This window comes from Mastigoproctus giganteus, chromosome 1 (genome assembly GCF_048544385.1).
Source record: "Mastigoproctus giganteus isolate SK-2022 chromosome 1, ASM4854438v1, whole genome shotgun sequence".
NCBI lineage: Eukaryota > Metazoa > Arthropoda > Arachnida > Uropygi > Thelyphonidae > Mastigoproctus > Mastigoproctus giganteus.
In genome coordinates this window covers 220,240,263-220,262,144 of record NC_143575.1, presented here as the reverse complement: position 1 = coordinate 220,262,144, position 21,882 = coordinate 220,240,263, and the positions used below count along the sequence as shown (strand labels likewise).

The window sequence follows — 21,882 nt, the reverse complement described above, 5'->3', positions numbered from 1 at the left end:
TACATCATTGCTGACCCGACAGAGACCAAAAAGAAGAATTAAAATTAAAGAATAAAAATATATAAAAAATAAAGCTAAGATCATGCTGATAGAATCCTGTAAAAAATGAGAAATCTAAAAGAAGGCAAAACAAGAAAACTTGCTGTGTGCATGGACCGGAATACGTTGAATGTCATCAGAGACCAAAGGAGAAAGCCAAAAGTTCACGTGTGGTGTATATATATCAGTGGAAGTAGCCCCGGGTATGGGGGGGGAAAGGTGAGAAAATCGTCAATGTGAACTGTACCCATGTGACGGGGAAGTAAGCAATTAAACAGATGAGGCAAAAAGCCTGCAGGGAGAGAAACAAAAACTAACAAAGTAATCTTGAAAAGATACTAAACTTTGTTATAGAAGAAACAAGTAGCGATAGTAGAGGAATAGCATCTCGATATTGCTTTTGGCCAGCCTAATTGTGCACGAGAAATAAGATGTAGTAATTAAGGAGAGCAGAAAGTTATTGGAAAAGAGGTAAATAAAGTAGTGCTCTGGCTGTCCAGGGTTGCAAACCTGTACCACAGTCAGTCCCTGGACAAATGCCTCATGTTTGTCAGTATTGGTATTGTTAATGAAATAAAAATAACTAGGACAAAACAGGACATAACAAAAATATAATACCCCTATAAGTAGACAATACATGGGCAAAAGCTTTCTACATCGTGAGACACGACAGTCTTGGGGGTATAAAACTATACGTTATGTACAGGCCTTGAAAGTAAATGAAGTCAGGCTGCAAACATCCATATGCCATACAGGATTGGGTCTTCTCTTGAGTGTGGTGACCAATAAACTGATAATTATTATTGCCATTTTACTCTCTTATGGATACAGTAAATATCCCCAGTTTTTTTATTTTTTTTAAATGGAATTTTGTTATAAATGATAATACTAATATCATTTATAACAAAATTTTTATATAATTTAAAAATTTTAATAATAATATATTAAAAGAGATGATTTTTTATTTTTTTATATAATCCAAAGCACACACATGCAGGACTTGCAGGAGGTTACCCAAGAATTGCATTATGAAAATTATCGTTCAGAACGTCTAGCTGGCAAATCGGTAGCTTTTCGCAAGCCATCGTAAGTTAAATTATTATTTCATTATGTTGGAAAAATTAAAACTGATAGATATTTGAATGTGAGTCAGAGTTTATGCTAAATCTTAATGATGAATACTGTGTATTTATTTATAACTGCATATTATATGCAATTTATAACTACTTTGGCTAACACAAGTAATATACTCCTGAAAGAGCTTGCATTGGCTCAGTTGAATTCTCAAAAGCCAAATAAATTTTTTCCGCAAGCATCATGTTATAATGGGAGTACGTTTCTGACAGACTTTGAAAAGCACATTTTTATTATATAAAATGGATTTAAATAGTAAATTAGAACAAATATTAATTATACAGGTGACCCCCGCTTAACGCTGATCATTCGTTCCGGAAAAACAGAGCGCTAAGTGAGCGCCGCTTTCCCATAAGGTAACATATGTATTTATGAGCTGCGGTCGGTGCCATAGTATATTTCCTAATCAATAATAAACAGTAATGAAAAGATGCACAAATGTCAGTCAAAATATTTAATATTCAAATATTTGCACATATAAAATATTCTGCATTACATACGTATAATTATGTGGTAACTACTTGCGTATCAAAAGTAAACTTAAAATTCCAATTAAAATAATGAATTTAATTGATTTAATTTAATGGATGAATTTAATCATTAAAAATGTGTTCATTTTGAGTTAAACTTTGGCTCTCTTCCAAATAAACTAAAAGGGGTATTAATTTTAAATGGCCTGCAGCATTACCACCCAACAATAAAGTCAACTGATCCTTCGCCGCTTTGAAACTTGGCATGTTTTTTGTTCTTTCAATATGAAACTTCTTTTAGGCATTCGTTTCCACAGAAGTCCCGCTTCATCTATGTTAAAAACTTGTTGAGAAGTATAACACATAATACCCCTCTTCAATAATTTTAACAAGTTCTTTTTTTGAAAGTTTCGGCTCCTTGATCTGCACTAGGCCTCTCCCTGGATTTTAAATTTATTCTACCAGCCCTTACCAGATTTAAATGGTTCCACATTTTTTTTTTTTTTTTAGGCAAGTTTTCTTCAGATCATCATATTGGCTAATCTTTCTCTCTCTCTCTTTTTTTTTTTTTTAATATTTAACTTAACTGAATTCTGCATTGGATATTATCTTCAATAAAATTAGTTAGTCTTTCCATTTCAATCCTAATAGCCGGCCTAGCCCTAGTTGCTTGCAGTGGAACAGCTATCTTTCCCGCCGCTAAAATTATTTCTTTATTTTTTTGTTTATCATTGTTCTTACAGTTAAACTTGTGAGTCATAAATTATGGCACACATCCGCTTGTCTTTGACTGGAATCGATTCGCTTCAAAACGTCTAATTTGATTTTCAAATTCAGTCTTTTTCTTACATTTATAGTCTTCGTGCTGCGCCCAGACGTTGTTGCGTTTTCATTCCTATCGGTCATTATTAGCTCTTCGAAAATGTAACCTCGTTGGTTGAATTAATTATGATACAATTTTCAAGTAAACTTTCCGTTACGCATGATGTCTAATACCGTACTGAGTGATGAGTAGACTTCGGATAAATGCATATAACGCAAATATTACAAGCAATATACTTGATCATTTTTAAAAATGTTGATCTCGGAACTACGTAACAAGTCACTGTACTGCAATTAAATTAGCGTGCGAGAAAATTTCTCAAGTCGGCGTGGGAAACCAAACGTTTTAATGCTGTTTTGCTATTCATTTTCAAGCTATCGACTCCATCAAATGAAACGATTTCGTTAAATATGCCAAAAATGCAATCTGTAAAAGAGCGTTATAGTGATCTGTGACAGCATTATAGTCAGATACGGGTTATAATATAAGAACAGCGTTATAGCGAATCCGCGTAAAGCGAACCACGTTATAACGGGGGCCTGTGTACTATTTTCATTATAATTTACCATTTAAATATTTTTATTTTAACTATTTAAATTAATTTTATTTATTAATAATTATTAATTTATTTGAACTGTCTAAATAAGATTTAACAATATAATGTACTTATGCAAGCATTTTAACTTTACCTTCAAAGATGCTACCACAAAAGATGTTTACCTGGCTCAGTTGTTAATCTGACTCAGTAAGTTTAGTAACTCTAGTTAGCTGTGTATGCCCAAGTGTATCAGTATTGTTTGGGTGTTAGTTAACCTCAAGCCTATTGATATTGTTTAAAGTTTTAAGACTTGTGCATTATATAAAACATGCTCTGTGTAGGAATTTATGAACCGCTTTGCTCCAAGGGTCCACATAATCAAGATATTTTAGAAATGTTCTCCTAGCTGGTACTTGTTAGCATTTAATTATGCTTTTACTTTGTGTAGCTTCTGCCCAAAATACATGTATATCAGTAACTCAGTTATTTGAGACTACTAAACAATATATATAAAAATTCTACATACGTTGTAATTACTGCTTGAAGAGGTAAAATCAGCTTCATTTTTTTTTTTTTTTTTTTTTTTGTGCACAACTGCTATTCCCATTATTGTTTGAAGTAAATGAAATGGAAGTATCCAGATATAGTTATAGCAAAGTGAAACCCACTTGGCATAAAAATTTTGGGCATGTGCCTACAAACTGCTGCTGGTGTTACTCTAAGTGTTTGTATTAGTCAAATTCATGTTAGCCAAACTAATTTTTTTTTTTACGAAAATCCCAAACACAAGTGGTATTAGAACCTATAGTACTTCGTACCGTACATGGGTTGGAGGTTGAGAAGATATTTGTTGATGTTAGCCCTGAACTTCTGTAGACTGTAATTTTCAGGAAATACATATGAAGGAAGGTTGTTCCAGAAAATGACAGTTGAATCAGTAAATGAGGAAGATGAAAAGTTGGTTCTGTGAGTTTGAAGTTGGACAATAAATGGATGTCGGCATGTGTTTGGACTGTTTTGAGAGAGAGAGCAGAAATTATAGAAGTCAATTCAGAACAGTGCCCATGGAAATATCTGTAGAAAAGGCATGCAGCAGAAACAGAATGTCTATGAGATAGAGAGTGGAGAGACTCTGTTACAGATGAGTCATTAATTGACCAAATTTCCCTCTTCTGAATGGAATCTAGAAGCCTGAGAGAGGTTTTGGGGGCACCACCTTAGATGTGAGAACAATATTCCATGGTAGGGTGGATTTGTAGAGAGTGAACAGCAGTTTGGAAGAAAAGTAATGCCGAGAGCAAAAGAAAAAACCAAATTTTTTAGATGCAGAGGAAGCAATTTTTGTAATGTGCTTATGTCAAGAGAGATTAGAAGTTAGGGTCTCCAAAAGAGATATATCATGTTGCCTAGAAACTGGAGTGTCACCAAAGATAAGCATAGGAGCAGAAGAATTCTTTTTGCGAGACATAAGACAAGACTGAGTTTTAAAAGCATTGAAATCAGCTAAGTTGTCTTTGCCCCACTGGAGAATTACCTGGAGATTGGCATGTGTTCATCCTGCAAAAACTTTGCATTAATTCACTTCCAATGCTCAGCAATATAAAGTGAGTGAAAACTAAACTAAAACCAGTGCTCTACAGAAAATTAAGAGAAGCAGTCATATATTACACTTTGTATATAAACATAGTGCCATAGCACTACTGTTAAAAAAAATTAACATGGGTCAAAAAGTTCTCAAAATATAAGAGCTGTGAAGCCGATTTCTTCCTACTTTAAATAATATTGTTTAAATATAAGATAGCTTTTCATACCTTTTTAGGAAATATCTTCACCCAACACACATCAAATTCATCTTATCCAGTTAATATATAATATAAAAAGATCTAAGTTTCTAATACGATAAAATCCATGTTAAAAGATTGTTAATTTATACGGTTTATATAAAACTAATCTTGTATTCAATTCCCGATGTCTACTTACTGCTACAAGGAAGAGAAAAGCATAGTCTACGTACATTAATCTATCCCAAACTAAACCCATCAGCAATGATAGACTAGAAACAGAAGACAATTGTCAAACTATTTAAAATATTTTAGATTAGACTTCTTTATAGGTGACTAGGTTATTTTGGTTATGAACCGTGCTCACAAGAAGTAAAGTGATAAATTTAATAATATCCACTCTTATAATTTAAAATTAGTGCACTGCAACAAGATTATTTTTGTTAACCAATGTGAATCGGTTATTCACACACGCGCATAAAGGTCAGCGAGTCTGAAAGCGTATGGTCTCTGCACATTTATAGAATTACAGTTTAATTTCATTTCAAATGTTTTGGCTATTAAGAGTTTTATGTATTCATTCTGTGTATTAATTACTTTAGCCTCGTTAAAAAGAAAAACATGGTTCTCCTGGATGATGTGAAAGGAAAGTTCAGATGCACCTGTTCTATTCAAGTACAAATTAGTGCATTTGCATCATTTGTATACATAAATGATGCAAATCCACTAACTTGTACATTAGTTAAACTATTTACGTAACCTGAGGCTTTAGCCCTAAACTATACCATAATCTAAATTACTCCACCCCATCAGGCATCCCTCATATTGTGGATTTATACTTTGTAACTGGGTTGTCATAATTGCAACACCAGGGTATCTGCCCCCCCCCCACTGATGAGGAGCCAATAAGCTCTGAAATGGTGCTGTATGGATGATGGTATTCACTGAGAATAAGTAACAATAGCCTTCTTCTATGGTGAAGTGTTACTTATTCGAGGTAGTGCAATAACATGGCAACTCGTTCTGAAGGTATTCACAATATGAGATATATACTTAATGATGCCAATTTATAACTACTTATGTAGTTGGCTATGTACAGAAATGATGCAAATGCACTAACTTGAACATTAGTCTTATGAGTTCTTTTAATAATATACACACAACTTAAATTTCCTTTGAAAAGGAAAAATCAGCTGAGAACTCTATAAATTTTCTTAACTTTACATTAACAAGGGTCAACGATAACATGCACTTTAAAATATACCGTAAACCTATTAATACAGGGAACTTTTTGCATTATTCAAGTTACTACTCTTTTACGTATAAAAGGAGTATCTTTTTTAACCAATTTTATAATGCATACAGATATACTGTAGTTCTACACAAGAATCTCTCAATAACGAACTCAGAGAACTTACAACAAGATTTTTAAACGGAATATATACTAGGTATAATTAGGAACATTCAGCGACAGGTGAAACAAAAATCCGTATCTATTCCGCTTAGTAAGGACACTGCTCACGGGTTCGATTCCCGCCTCGGGCTTGGATCAAAGTACTGCAAAAACCTTGGGAGGTGCAATATGGCCACAGAAGCCGATGCGCCAGCAACTACCAAATCAAAAAAAAAAAAAAAAAAAGACACTGCTCATAAATATTTTATTAAAGTTCCTTATGTACAACATTGGCATGAACAGTATATTAACATTTTTAAAAATGCAGAATTCAAAATAGTTGCACAACTGATAAATAAACTCCAGACAATATTGAGGGCAAGGAAGTCAACCACAGTCCCTAACATAGGAGATTAAAGGAGGCAGAAAAGGAAGTAAGCAACCCCTTAGCCATAATTGAGCTTCCTTGGACTCAGGGGAGGTACCCATCGACTGGAAATGTGACCCCAATCCACAAAGGGAGACACAGGTAATTATAGACCTGTTAGTTTAACTTCTGTTCAGGGAAATTAATGGAGGCACTGGTTAAAGAAGCACTGCAGGATCATCTAGACAAGACTTCAGTTATAGCTCAGACACAGCATGGGTTTGTTAAGGGGAAGTCTTGTCTGACCAATTTGATTGGATACTATGATGAAGTCACAAAGGAACTGGATGCAAAGAATAATTTTGATATCATATATTTGGATCTTAGAAAGGCTTTTGATACTATTGTGCATGGAGGACTACTGCACAACTTGAAACAGTGTGGCATTGGAGGCAAATTGCTGCTATGGATAAAGGAATGGTTGAGTGGGAGAAGACAGAGAGTGGTAATCAATGGACACTGCTTTTCGTGGACTAATGTTATTAGTGGAGTCCCCCAGGGTTCAGTGTTGGGTCCATTTTTGTTTTCTGTATTCATTAATGATACTGATGATGGTATATCAAGCTTAATGTTCAAGTTTGCAAATGATATGAAGGTCGGCAGGGTTATTAATGACAGTATGCTGTTGCAACAGGATCTAGAAAGGTTAAGGAGATGGGCTGACAGGTGGCAAATGAAGTTTAACATTGACAAATGTAAAGTACTGCATATGGGAAGCAGTAACCCGAGAGTAACGGATCAACTGTGTGGTACTACACTGACAGTGGTAGAGAGTGAGGAGGACCTGGGGGTAATTGTGCAGGCAGATATGGAGTGCAGACGGTCTGTAAGAGTAGCTCATGGTGTCTTGTCAGTGATATACAGGAATTTTTCTAGCAGGGATAAAGAGGTGATTATCTCCTTGTATAAGGCAATGGTCAGGCCATACCTGAATACTGTATACAGGTGTGGAGGCCTCGTTTTAAGAAGTATGTAGAGTTGTTGGAGCGTGTACAGAGAAGGGCAACAAGATTAGTGAATGGAACAAAGGATTGCTGTTATGAAGCTTAAGTTTTGCAAATTACAGTGTCGGGAGACTAGGCACCTGCGAGGTGATCTGATTGAGGTGTATAAAGCCTTGAATGGTTTGAGCATGTTCAATGCAGATGGGATTCTTCCTCTTGCTCAGAATAATTGCCTGGGATGGCATAAATTCAAATTGAGGAGATGTGCGGAAGTTTGCCTTTAGCCAGCGGGTAGTTGACCGCTAGAACAAACTTCCAGCTGTTGTAGAAGTTGATAGCTTAAATAGATTCAAGGCAGAGAACTAGACAAGCATTTGGAGAGAGTGGATGGGTGAAATGAGAAGGGAGTGGTTTTTTTTTTTTGCCTGATGCTATATAAGCTTGCTTTCTTGCATAATGTGCCCTTGCTAATGGAGCAAACCAGTATGATCAATAACATTGCTTGTGGGGAATGCAACTCCTTTTACGTTGGTTCTACCCAAAATTATCTTTTGAGGTGATTACAATACCAGGCATCTGTGAGGACAAAAAGGACAGGTGCATCTGAACTTTCCTTTCACGCCTTCCAAGGGAACTATATTTTTCTTTTTATTGAGGCTAAAGTAATTAATACATAGAATGAATACATAAAAACTCTGAATAGCTGAAACACTTGAAATGAAATTAAACTGTAATTCTATAAATGTGGGCCATACACTATTTCGGACTCGTGGACCTTTACGCGCATGTGTGAATAGCCCGGGCTAGCTGGGTAGGTAAAGTGCCTATCTGGGAACCCAAAGGTCACGGGTTCGAATCCCGCCTCGGGCTTGGATCAAAGTACTGCAAAAACCTTGGGAGGTGCATTATGGCCACAGAAGCCAATGCGCCAACAACTACCAAAGAAAAAAGAATAGCCTGATTCACATTGGTTAACAAAAATAATCTTGTTGCAGTGCAGTAATTTTAAATTATAAGAGTGGATATTGTTAAATTTGTCACTTTACTTTTTGTGAGCATGGTTCATAACCGAAATAACCTAGTCATCTATAAAGAAGTCTAGTCTAAAATATTTTTATATAGTTTCTAACAGTTTGACAACTGTCTTCTGTTTCTAGTCTATCATCGTTTTGGGTTTAGTTTGGGGTAGATTGATGTACATAGACTATGATTTGCTCTTCCTTGGTAGTAGTAAATAGACAGCGGGAATTGAATACAAGATTAGTTTTATAAAAACCGTATAAATTAACAATCTTTTAACATGGATATTATCGAATTACAAACTCAGATTTTTTTTTTTTTTTATGTGAACCCCAAACACGAGAGGTATTGGAACCTATAGTGCTTGGGTTTTATATTATATATTAACCGGATCAGATTGATGTGAGTGTCAGGTGAAGATATTTCCTACAAGAAGGATCAAAAAGTGAATACCACACAGGGGGAATAAAAAAAAATGTATTTAAACTTATAATTTTATTTGGTGCATCTAGTAGCAGCAGGGTACCACTTGTTAGAAGGCAAAAACAATATGTACACATTTTGATTTTCTGAAACTCCTCTAATAACATATTTTCTGATAATAGTTTTGTTTATTTACATAATTCATAATTTTTAGATTGTGGGGAAATATTTTTCAGGGAACTTGGTTCTAATATGTAACCTAAGATGATGCAGAGATGTTAGTCAAGAGATATGTTGTGACGAAGAGAATAATACAAAATAAATGTTCTGCAAGTTGCAGCATCTGGAGAGCAGGCACCTGTCAGGCTATCTGATTAAGGCCTTGAGTGGTTTGAGCAGGCTCAATGCTGATGCTTGCTCAGATTAAGAACCTGAGGGGGAATAGATTCAAATTGAGGAAAGACAGTTGTAGAATAGCTGTGTGGAAGTTTGCCTTTAGCCAGAAATAGTTGATAAATAAATTTAAGGCTGAACTAGACAAACATTTGGAATAATGCTAAATATGGTCTAGATAAAGTACAGAATCAAAACTAAATTTCCTTTTATCATGTGGTTACTTTTTCTTTTCTATTATCGTTTCTATCACGTTTAATATTCAGTCTATATTTAATTTCACACAAAAAAATTTATTACAAAAAATAAAAGATTTAATTGGAAAAAAGATATAAAAGGGTTACTGATATACATTAACTTAAGTACTCTAAATACTCTTATTCTAGTTAACTTGAATAAGTAGGATGTATATCATTTTTAGTGTAGAATATATTTATTTGGTAAACAATTCATATGCAGGAATAGATGAAATTGCACCTACCCTACTGGTAAGTTCATTGAATGATTCCTTGAAGATTTTTGCAGTTTGTAAACAAGAATAAGAGTATTTAGTGTTACTGAAGTTAATGTATATCAGTAGTCCTTTTATATCGTTTTCCCAATTAAATCTTATTTTTTGTATTAAATATTTTTGTGTGAAATTAAATATAGATTGAATATAAAATGTGATGGAAATGGTAATAGAAAAAAAAAAGTAACCACATGATAAAAGGAAATTCAGTTTTGATTCTGTACTTTATCTAGTCCAAAACTAGACCATATTTAGCATGAGTTGAGGCTTATGACACAAGAAAGCAAGCTTATACAGCCTCAGCCAAAAAAAAAAAAACTTCCCATCCCTTCACTCCAAATGTTTGTTCAGTTCAGCCTTAAATTTATTTAAGCTATCAACTACCCGCTGGCTAAAGGCAAGCTTCTGCACATCCATTCTACAACTCTTTCCTCAGTTTGAATCTGTCCCCTCAGGTTCTTAATCTGAGCAAGCAGAAGTATACCGTCAGCAAAGAGCATTGCTCAAACCATTCAATGCCTTAATCATATCACCTTGCAAGGTGTCCGCTCTCCAAATGCTGCAACTTTCAGAACTTTTATTTTGTATTCAATCTAGTTTGAATCAAATTCTCTTTATCACAATTGACTAACAACTCTGCATCATTTTAGGTTATATATTAGAACCAAGTTGCTTGCAAGACATTTCCCCACAATCTAAAATTTATAAATTATGTAAATAAACAAAACTGTTATCTCTATAGAGGAGTTTTGGAAAATCAATGTGTACACATTGTTTTTTATACTTCTAGCAAGTGCCACCAGATGTGCCAAATAAAATTAAAATGTCGTATTTTAGGGCAAAAGCCTCAAGTTGCATAGTGAGTTAACATGCTTACAAGTTTATTACAAAAAATACCCACTGACGAGGAGCCAATCAGCTCAGAAAGGGTGCCGTCTGGGTGGTGGCATCCGCTGAGAATAAGTAAGTCTTCTCCTATGGTGAAGAGTTACTTATTTGAGGTAATGCAATATCATGGCAAGTCGTTGTGAAGGTATTCACAATATGAGATGTCAATCTTATAACTATTTAGTAGTTAGCTGCGAGCAGATCTGATGCATTTGCACTAACTTGTAAGCATAAAATTAAAACTTAAATACTACATTTTTTTATTCCCCCCAGTATGGTATTCACTTTTTGACCCATATTAATTTTTTTTTAATTGTAGTGTTATGGCACTATGTTTATATACAAAGTGTTAACATATGACTGACTCTCTTAATTTCTTGTAGAGCACTGGTTTTAGTTTAGTTTTCACTCACTTTATGTTGCTGAGCATTGGAAGTGAATTAATGCAAATTTTTTGCAGAATGGACACAAGGTTAGAGGAGTACAAAAAATAGAGATACAAGAACATTACTGCATTTGGTAGTAGTTGGGAAATGATTTTATTATTATTATTATAATAAAACTATTGTTAAAGATATTTGTATTTTATCCACTAGTCAAAAAATAATAACTTGACAGTGCAAAGAGAACGTGCAGAAATTCATTTGCAGACAAATAATTATCTGCATGTTCCTCTAGTAAATGATTCTCATAATTCACCAGAGGGAAGTGTCAAATGTACAATAAATATGGCATTTTTGAAATTTTAATGTTTGACATTATGTACTTTTTGTAGGGAAGTGTATAATAACAAATCTACACAATGAATTTTAATATAAAGTTGGATTCCTCTGTAGTGTCTGGAGGAAAGAGAGCAATGGTACAAATTCCAAATTTATGTTAATATCACAGCTGAACTAAGAAAGCCATTAAGCTTTTCTCATATTATAATGTATATTGGAATTTTATATTTTCAGTTATTTTTAATTATATTCAAACATCTTGATGCAGGTCCAATCCTGATGAAAAGCTGTCAGAAAAAGATCGCATTCTCCAAGAAAAAGAAGCTGAGTTACGTCGAATGCAAGAAATGTTAAATAAAATGCAAGAGCAAATGCGACAGCAACATGAAGATCGGCAGTCTTCACCTTCTCCCACTAATCATTCACCTAAGATAGATAGACAGAAGTAGCAGTGTATTATGCAAAACTTTTTTATTTGTGCCATAAATATTTGTAGATGCTTCTAGTCCATCTAGTTACTATACTGTTGTGGTTTCTCTTAATTATGTTGTTCAATGTTTTCAACATGTTAGCCACTCTAAATAAAAACTAATGGAACTGAGTCTGGACACCTACAGGTAATAATATAAAAATATAAGGAGTGGTTATATAATACCCAGGTTGTAACTTCCATGTGAGTGGAGGCCCTAATCATGACATAAATTGAAATGTTGCAAACTTACAACTGAAAGAACATCTTGTAGCATGATTACTGTGAAGAGGATAAACTTATTAATAGTGAAATATAGATCCTATTCTACTTGAAAGCTATCATTTAAATATATTGCATTTAGTATGTTACTTTCAAGCACGATATGCAGTTATAGTCATTGATGGCTCACACTTGTGACTAGTTACTATTTAAACTGATGCTAACAAGTTATTCTGCACTGTGTGCAGGTTACTATGTGCCCTTATGAACTATTACTGACCCAAATACTAAGCAATAGTAGTATTTTTTTAAAATTTGTTGGTCTGTTACTGTAGATTCCTATAATCTAACCTCAAATTACAAAAAAATTTAACTTACATATAAAGTTAGTGCATGTGCATCATTTCTGTACATAGTTGAAGCAAATTTGTTTTCATAAAAAGCATCATCATTATACAGCATCTCACATTAAATCCTTCACAATATGAGATGTATGACCCCCCCCCCCCCATACAAACTGATTTGTTTTAGCTGTGTACTGGAATGCTGGCTTGTATATGTTCTGTTACCTTACTCTTGATAGCTAGTTAATAACTGGAGTTAATGTTTCTTATATTCATAACTAAAATTGTGAATATTTTTCAGAAACTTTCATCCTGCTTTGGACTTACTCTTTATATGCTGAATTTGTATCAGAAGTAATATAGTTGTATTTGTTTGAATGTGATTTTAAAAACTTGACAGTATGTCTATGTTATTTGATTTCATATTTATGTTTAATTTGTTCTGTTCATTTTTTTCCCACCATATATTAAAAACTTTTGTATTTTATATATTTCAACATGAATTTGGTGCAGGACACTAAAGTCACACCAAAATGAAAGAAAGTTTGTATTCAATATACAATTCTTGTAGCCTTTTATTTTGATAAAATAATAATCAGCAAGATGACTGTGTTGATATTCATGGAAGTAAAATTTTCCTAAAGTTTTTTTACTTTGGTGTAGCTTTCCTGCAACTACATATACCTTCATAAAACTGTGTGATAAGTGAATTCACAAATATAGATAATTCATTGATTAATACATAAAACTGCACAAGCAAATTAAACCCAGAAATTTGATAAACAAGTATAATTCAATACAAACCTTTGAGTACACAGAATACTTATTACTATATTTATAATAGCTGAATTAATTAGGTAGCAAAATTTATATTGGGATCCACCTCTATCTGTGAGATGGGCATGAAGTTTCACCTGTATTCTGTGTGATTTGGCTATGCCTTTACTGCTCACAACATACATTGAGGACTTGCCCTCTCTTTATGCTCCCATCAATAAGTGGGAGTAGTTTCACAATTAATATTGGACATAAATCACTTATGAGTATGTGCTGGCTTTTATGCACAGTATTATTTGATTAACAAAAGCCACAGCTAAAGTGTATTGCTATTTATTCAGCTGAATTTCCACACCATTCCTGTCTTATTGGTCCTTTATATATCTGTAATCAATATCCAGCTCTTGTATGTTAGCTTTTTGAGCACTCCAATTCACATTAGTGTACAATATTACACATGCAACAAATGTAGAAGTACGTTCATTGTAAAAAGTTGTTTCTAGAATATTTATCAACAGTTTATTCAAGCGCATTTTTTTTTTTTTAAGTAAAAATTTAGGAGTGTGAAAATAATTAGTTTTAGTGGGGAAAAAGTTTACTTATTGTTTTCTTAATACACAAGCAAAAATTGTTACTCTTATAATATTTTTAAAGTATTACAGGGTAAATCAAAACATTGTCATGATATGAAAGTAAAAATTTTATATTAGGTACAGGTCAGCAGGAGAGTTTGAGAAGCCTATGGCCTGCCTATTTACATTCAAACATTTTGGATGAATATGAATTTTCTCTATCTTAAAATAGATAATGATAATTCCAAAATTCAGTGTTTTATGTAATTATTTTGTAAAATCAATAAAATATGAATTACAAATATTAACTGAAATCAAAAAACTTGTCCAATGGTCATAAGTGGTGAAAAATTGAAAACAAGAAAATTTTTTTTAAAAAAATGTTTATGGTACACTCACATTTTTTAAAATCAACTCAGTGATAGTGAATTGAGATGGAATGCATCAGAACATATTTTTGTAATTTCTATCAATTATTTTTTATCTTGTGGTTGAAATTCAAATGCAGAATATATATTTTGCATTTGTGTTGTATGTCACATGTTTGATATGCATGCTCAAAATTTTTGAGTTGCATACAAATCACTGAATTTTGGAACTGTTATCTAGCATACATTGCATTTGTGTGAAAGTCAAGAAAAAGTGTAATATCATCCATTGCATCTGCACATTTATTAGCCAACTTCCCAGAATTTTTTTTGACAAGAAGAAATTCTGATTTAGGAGAACCAGACCTATGCTACTGTAATACAACAACCTGGAACATAGGGCACTTTGAAAATCAGTAAAAGTTTACTGACTGCAAAAATATTACACACATGCTCTCATTGACAGGCCATTTGGGGTATTTGGCTGCAAATGGCTCTAGAGCTTGCAGATTTGTTTTTCAGAAAATAGTACCATTAATAGAGATAGGGCAGTCAGTGTTCATCCCCTCTTTGAAACCATAATTCTTGGATGGGATGCTCCCAAGCCAATTCCAGTTTCCATGCCTGTGTAGAGTATAATGCCCATGCTCCTACAGTAACAAGTGCTGCAACTCATGATCCTGCTGATGTTATTTAAGGATGTGCAGTGTCAGTTAAGTTTTTTACTGTTGATAAAGGAGGCAGTTGCCCTAGAAAGCTATGGATGTTTTTATTGCTTTTTTATCATGTTACAGTTGTCAGTGTATTTTATTTTTATAACAAAATTTTATCCAGTCTTATTTTAATAAAGTTTCAGTCATAGACAGTTGGTGTATTTCATTGCAGTTCTTATTTGTTCTCTTCCTCTGTGTATTTACATACATGAAAATACTTCTTGTTACCATTATGCAGGTTGAGAAATTGCTAGCACCTTTTGAAGTGAAATGTCTTTAAGTGCACCCCAGCCAGTTTTCACATGAGAGTAACTTGTGTCTGTGGATTGACAAAAATTGCCATGAAATGATGTATGTAGCAGCAACACGTGATGCAATCAGTATCCCTATAAGTGCAGCCACAGTCGAACTTGCCCAAGTGTTGCATTTATGTTTTAAATCGCTATCTCAACTTCTAGCAGTCCGATTTTAAAAACCAAAATATTTCTTATTCAAAAATTTAAAATTAAATGTGCCAAAGACTAATAGAGCACGTATACATGACCACCGAAACCACCTCCATTGAGTACAAAGAAAGGATTTGTAAAATATGCTAAAGTTTCACTTAACTTCTGCTATGCATGCTTGGCACACTCAATTTTTTTTCTTAATCTACCTCAACCAACCTCTATGGCCAGCACTTTATGAATCCAAGCCTAATGAAGCCAGACCTGCTGGGATTCGTCTTCAAGAAATAATACAAAAGTCGAAAATCGATCTCAAAATTGCGGAAAGTGCAAATATGCCTTTACCTCCATGGAATAGACATGATATAAACATTGATCTTTACTTTGCTCAGTGGCCAAAAAATACCATTCCATCACTTAACATCCGACAGTTACAAGCGAATTATACTTTGCAACACAATGGGAAACTCAATCTATACGGATGGGTCTAAGTCCCAATCACATCTAGGTGCAGCAGCCATGTTCCCTTCGCATGTAATTTCAAAATCCCTTCCAGTTGAGTGCAGCATACTATACAGCTTGCATTAAGTGAAATATGTCAACAGTCTTCCCTCTCTGTCTTAACATATACCGATTCGCTCAGTGCTATCTAAGCCATACAGGATATACATCATTCTTACCATCCCCTTCTACAAGAAATTAGCTTTCTTATCTACTGATGTAAAAAAAAAAAACCACTCTGAAATAACTCTTTGCTGGATTCCAGGACATTCTGGAATAGAAGGCAATGAAAATGCAGCCAAGTCAGAATTGGAACTATCAAACGAAACAATGATAGTACCATACACTGATTTCATACCAAGTGAAGATGAATGGACTCAAATATGGGAAAATCAAACTAATAATAAACTCTAACGAATAAAACCAAATCCAGGAATATGGAAATCAAGCATCAGAAAAAGTTGCAAAGAAGTAATGCTTGCAAGATACGAATTGGCCACACTCAACTTATGCATTACCATCTACTAGCTAATGAGAATTCCCCTCTCTGTTTTCAATGCCAAGTTCAGCTTAATGTCAAACACATCCTATTAAGTATGCCCGCACTTCAGAAATTCCAGACTACTTTGCTTCTAAAGTCTATGTAATAACCAGAATCCACCTACCCTACAACAGATATTAGATAACTCTGCAAATCTAGAGGAACTGTTTAATTTCATTTGGAAAATCTGATTTGACAAACGAATCTAAAAATAGTTACAAAAAAACCTGGAAAGAAACCTTGGCCTTGATGCCCTTGTCTTAAAACCCCTAATCAACAACAACTTTTGCCAGCCTTTTCTGCAGTTCCAAATGAAGAGAACTGAAGACAGCTATGAGCTGATCAATTATTCATTTATCTCAGCATCCTCTTTCTGCTATATTAGCATTAGTAGAGGCATATGATGCAAGAAAGCAAGCTTATGCAGCACAGCCAAAAAAAAAAAAAAAACCCCACTTCCATTTCACCCCCCTCCGTTCGTTCCAAATACCTGTCCAGCTGAGCCTTAAATTTTTTTTAGGCTATCAACTTCCACAAGGGATGGAAGTATGTTCCACCAACCAACTACCCACTGGCTAAAGGCAAATTTTAGCACATCTATCCTACATCTGTCTTTCCTCGATCTGAATTTATGCCCTCTCAGGTGATTATTCTAAGCAAGAGGAAGAATCCCATCAGCATTGAGCATGCTCAAACCATTCAAGGCTTTATACACCTCTATCAGATCACCTCGCGGGTGCCTAGTCTCCAGACAATGTAATTTACAAAACTTAAACCTTTCTTCGTAAGAACAACCCTTTGTTCCATTCACTAATCTCATTGCCCTTTTCTGTACTCGTTCCAGCAGCTCTACATCCTTCTTGAAATAAGGCCTCCAGACCTGTATACAGTATTCAAGGTGTGGCCTTACCATTGCCTTATACAAGGGAATAATCACCTCCTTATCCCTGCTAGAAAAATTCCTGTATATCATTGACAAGACACCATGAGCTACTCTTGCAGCCTGTCTTCACTGCTCAGAGAACTTGATATCTGCTTGCACAATTACCCCCAGGTCCTTTTCATTCTCTACCACTGTCAGTGTAGTACCACAGAGCTGATACGTTGCTCTGGAGTTGCTGTTTCCCCATATGTAGTACTTTACATTTGTCAATGTTAAACTTCATTTGCCACCTCTCAGCCCATTCTTTCCAGATCCTGTTGCAGCAGCATAGCATCAGTAGTGCCCTTAACAACCCTGCCAACCATATTCTTAATGGAATATATACATTCATAGTTTTAAAGGGTATAGTTTATAGTTTTTGCTATAATTCTAATATATTCACACTGTGTGCTTTCTCTCTGATTGATAGAGCCCATGTACATCTTAAGCTGTCATAATCATCTTTCCTGAAATTAAATTCATTCCTTTGCCTTTAACTGCTACCTCTCTCCTCATCGTCCAGTTTAGAACCCCATGATCACTTCCTTTTAATGGTTCCTGTACTGTTAGCCCTATGATTTCATCTGGTTGGTGGATGATCAGGTCTAGAATATTCTTATCCTTAATACTTTTCATAATACAAATAATTTAATTGATTGAAAAATTTTGTTTCCCACAATGAGTTTCCCTCCTGTTCAAATCACACATATGACATTCACTGGCCTATTTCATTTGCATGTAGATATTATCATAATCTTCACAACCTGCTGGTCTGTAGATTACCCCCACACTCATACTGTTGTTCACACTATACAGATTTCTATACTAGCACTTGTAACTTTGAATCTGTGAAAGCTTTTGTTGTACTCGCATTGCTTTTTATAAGAAGCATGAACCTACCAAACCCCTTCTATCCTTGCTAAATACACTATACATATAATAGCGAAATTTGTCATTTGTCATTCAAGTGATGCGACATAGCTGTTAGGCCTATTAAGTCAGTATTATCTGCCCTAACTAGAGTTGGAATTCACTAATTTTATTGAAAACACTCCTGACATTACAAGGAGTGATATTAAATAACGAGACTGCATCAGCCACTACACACCAAGCACCATCTGTGAAATAAAGATACAGCAGTTGACCTTGAACCTTTCGTAGTTGCCTGCCTTGTCACGTTCCAACATGATCATTCACTTTGCTGAGAGACAGGTTTTCATTTCCTGTGTTTTTACAGTTGGTTGTAAAAGTGACAGACAAAAGAATCTAACAAAGAATAAACCTCAAATTTTTAACAAAACTAAAGAAAACACCAAGTGTAAGTCAGGAGTTGATACATCAAGTTTATAGGAAACACTGTCAAGAGCTCAAATAATGTGTGAATAATGGCAAAATTGTTGGCAGAAAGATTTTTTAGAAGAGAGAATGTAGAAGACTATAAACGACTAGGCTGTCTGGTATCCATGGAAAATGACTAGAAGTGATCGTCGTTTAGGCATTAGAATGGTTGCATGACAATTCAATATGGACAAAACAACAGACAAATTTAAACTAAAAATTTAAGCATGAGAAAAGTGTGCTAATATGGTGTCAAAAATTTTGAATGACAATCTAAAATGAGAAGACTCAAAGTTTATGATGATGTTTTGAAACAAACTGAAGATCCAGACTTTGAGTACTGTAATTACTTGCAATGAATGTTGGCTGTTCTAGTAAAACCCAGAACCTAAAGAGTTAATGCAATGGAAGACAAAACAATCCCCCAGAACAAAAAAAGGCAAGAATGTTAAAATCAAAGTGACAACCATGCTCCTTGTTTTATCTGATATTAAAGGAATTATGGCTGAATACAAACCACCAAATCAGACTGTCAATCAAACTACAATGAAGTTCTAACAAGGCTGCATAAAAAATAAGGAAAGATCTGAATTGTGGAAGATCCATCAATATGATGCTCCAGCGTGCAACACACTTTCTGTTCACCAGTTTCTGGCCAAAAAACATCCCTGTCTGTGAACATATACCCAAAATTCACCAGATTATGCTTACAGAAATGTTTGTGCCTGAAAGAAATGTATGGAACACTGTATACAAGCCTAAAGCAATTATTTTTAGAGGGAAACTTGTCAAGTATGAAATATTTCATTACATTTATTTTATTGCAACAGACTAATACCACACTTCATATACATGGTTAAGGCTAAGGATTCTTGTATAATTTACCAGCCTGACCCATTCCATTGAAGTTATTAAAGCGTGATTTCCTTGCATTAGCTTCCTATTTGTTTGAAACATTGCTAGAACAAGAACTGCTGGGATATGTGCAAGCATTACTTTGACCAATATTATGAGATAAATGCATATCTATAGTGCTCCTGTTTTTCCTAATTAGCAGTTTCCTGAACCCTTAAGGTACCCTCAATGATATTTGCCAAAAAACCCTACACTACCTTTGTTCAAATGAATCACATCTCTACAAAATAGATTCCTTCTACTTAAGTTATGAGAACAAATTTTCTTATTATTAATGTTACACTTTCTCAAGCACACAAAAAAAGAATAAAATTACATTTCACATTGGTGTTTTTTTTTTTTTTTTTCCTACTAGATATTACTCAACATATAGTCTGAACTTCTCATAATGGGAATTACTTGCAACTAATGTAAAATCACAGATCAGATTGCTATAAATGCAAGTCAAACTGCTATAGGTGTGGATTGTCCTAAGTTGAGGATTACATATATATCTTTTTACAAGACTATCAACACAAATCTACCTCCATTGGCATTTAGATTTCTAAGTGGAAATGCATGGTGTGATGCAAATATCCTACCACTTTCTGAGAGTAGTAACTTTTAATATTATTTCAAGGGACTGATTTTAACTAAACCGCAGCTGATTTGGATCAATCACTGTTTCTGTCCATACAGGGACAGGTGTTGATGTCTATCAGCAATCTCTTCATATATGTCAGAACTGTAGGAATCTAGTGAATAAAATTGACAAATTTAGAACCTTGCTTTGCTCTCTGGAGTGTGAGATATATATTTTCACAGAAACATGGCTTCACAGTAGGATTCTGAATTCAGAAGTGGTGGCAGTGGGCTATACTGTACTCAGAAGATTTAGAGGAGGTGGTATCGTATCGTGATCATTATCTCAAACCACTTTGTAGTAACAGTGCACAGGACTTTCCACAATGTCGAAGGAATCTTGTCAGTTGAATGTTCATAACAAAACTGTTCTCATTGCAGCTATCTACCTTCCACCCCCAGTTGATCTATTTATTATGCAGAGGGTGTTGCAAGTTTGAAATGTTTTTTCACCAATCGGATGAGGGTTTCTTATTTGGAGACTTCAATATTCAACACTTTCCATTGGGCATTGAAGAGTCACCTGCTACAATTAGGCTGCTATAAGACATGTCTGAACTGGGCCTCAAGCAGTATAACAGTACTTGTACTGGAGTTAAGGCATTATTGGATCTTATTTTTGCATCAAGCAGATCTTAATTTTAGAAGTAGTTTGTTTTCTGCCATCTGATCACAAAGATTTCAACTGTCCAACATATCACAGAAAAATAAAGGCACTAACTACTCTTGTCCCAGCCAATCTTAAATTTAGGAGAGCAGACTAGCAATTATTAAGACGTAAACTTGATAGCACGGATTGGTCGTCATTCCCACTGATTAATGATCTTGATACAGTCACTGATTATCGTATTAGCACAATCTCTACTACCACTCAAGACTTCATACCTCTCAGTAAAAACTACAGGAACAGATTCCCACGTTGGTTCGTGGCAGACATAATTGCAAATATCCGAGCCAAAAATTAGTGCAGAAAAAACTTCAGGGCAACACATGAAGCATATGTCACTTTTCAAGGAACACAGAAGGCACCTTAAAAGGATGATCAGTATGCTCGCTATATCCAAAAATTACATAGTGAATGGAGACCTGAAACCATTTTGGAACATGATTAAAAACTCATAACTGCTCAATAGGAACCACAATCATACATACCAATGGTAAGCCACCTCTGACAAAACTAAAGCAGATCTTTTTGCAACTTTTTTCTCCTCTTCCAAGAAAGCTACAGATGCTTCAACTTATCAATTTCATATCTTCAAGGATGATACACTCAATATCACTCATGTGCTTTGAAAACTTATGAAGGATTTTTCTGGGGGCCTAGATAAGATTTCACTTATCTTTGGGAAGAAATGCTTTCCACAATTTAAATACATAATATTGCATACATTCAATCTTTCCGCTAATACTGGTATTTACCCACCTCAATTCAAAACAGTTATTCCTATCGCAGATGTTATTCCTATCACAAAGAGTAGTGCAATCCGCTCACTGGAGAATTACTATCCCATCTGTCTTCTAAATTCACTGGCAAAAATTCTGGACATAATTATTCACAACTGATTAATGCAATAATTTCAGCACTTCATCTGCAACAGCCAACATGGCTTCACCAGGGGTGAACTAC

At 34.5% G+C, this 21,882-nt stretch overlaps 1 protein-coding gene across 1 annotated transcript in view; it reads left to right on the top strand.

Moving 5' to 3' along the window:
• The window catches only part of Septin1 (Septin 1), a 178,489-nt gene extending 165,455 nt beyond the window's left edge, over positions 1-13,034 (top strand). The window contains exons 8-9 of the mRNA XM_090384445.1: positions 1,024-1,125; positions 11,775-13,034. Coding sequence (XP_090240571.1) covers positions 1,024-1,125; positions 11,775-11,955 — 283 coding nt within the window. The 3' untranslated portion in view covers positions 11,956-13,034. The remainder of the gene's footprint in view (positions 1-1,023; positions 1,126-11,774) is intronic.
• Positions 13,035-21,882: the final 8,848 nt, after the last annotated feature.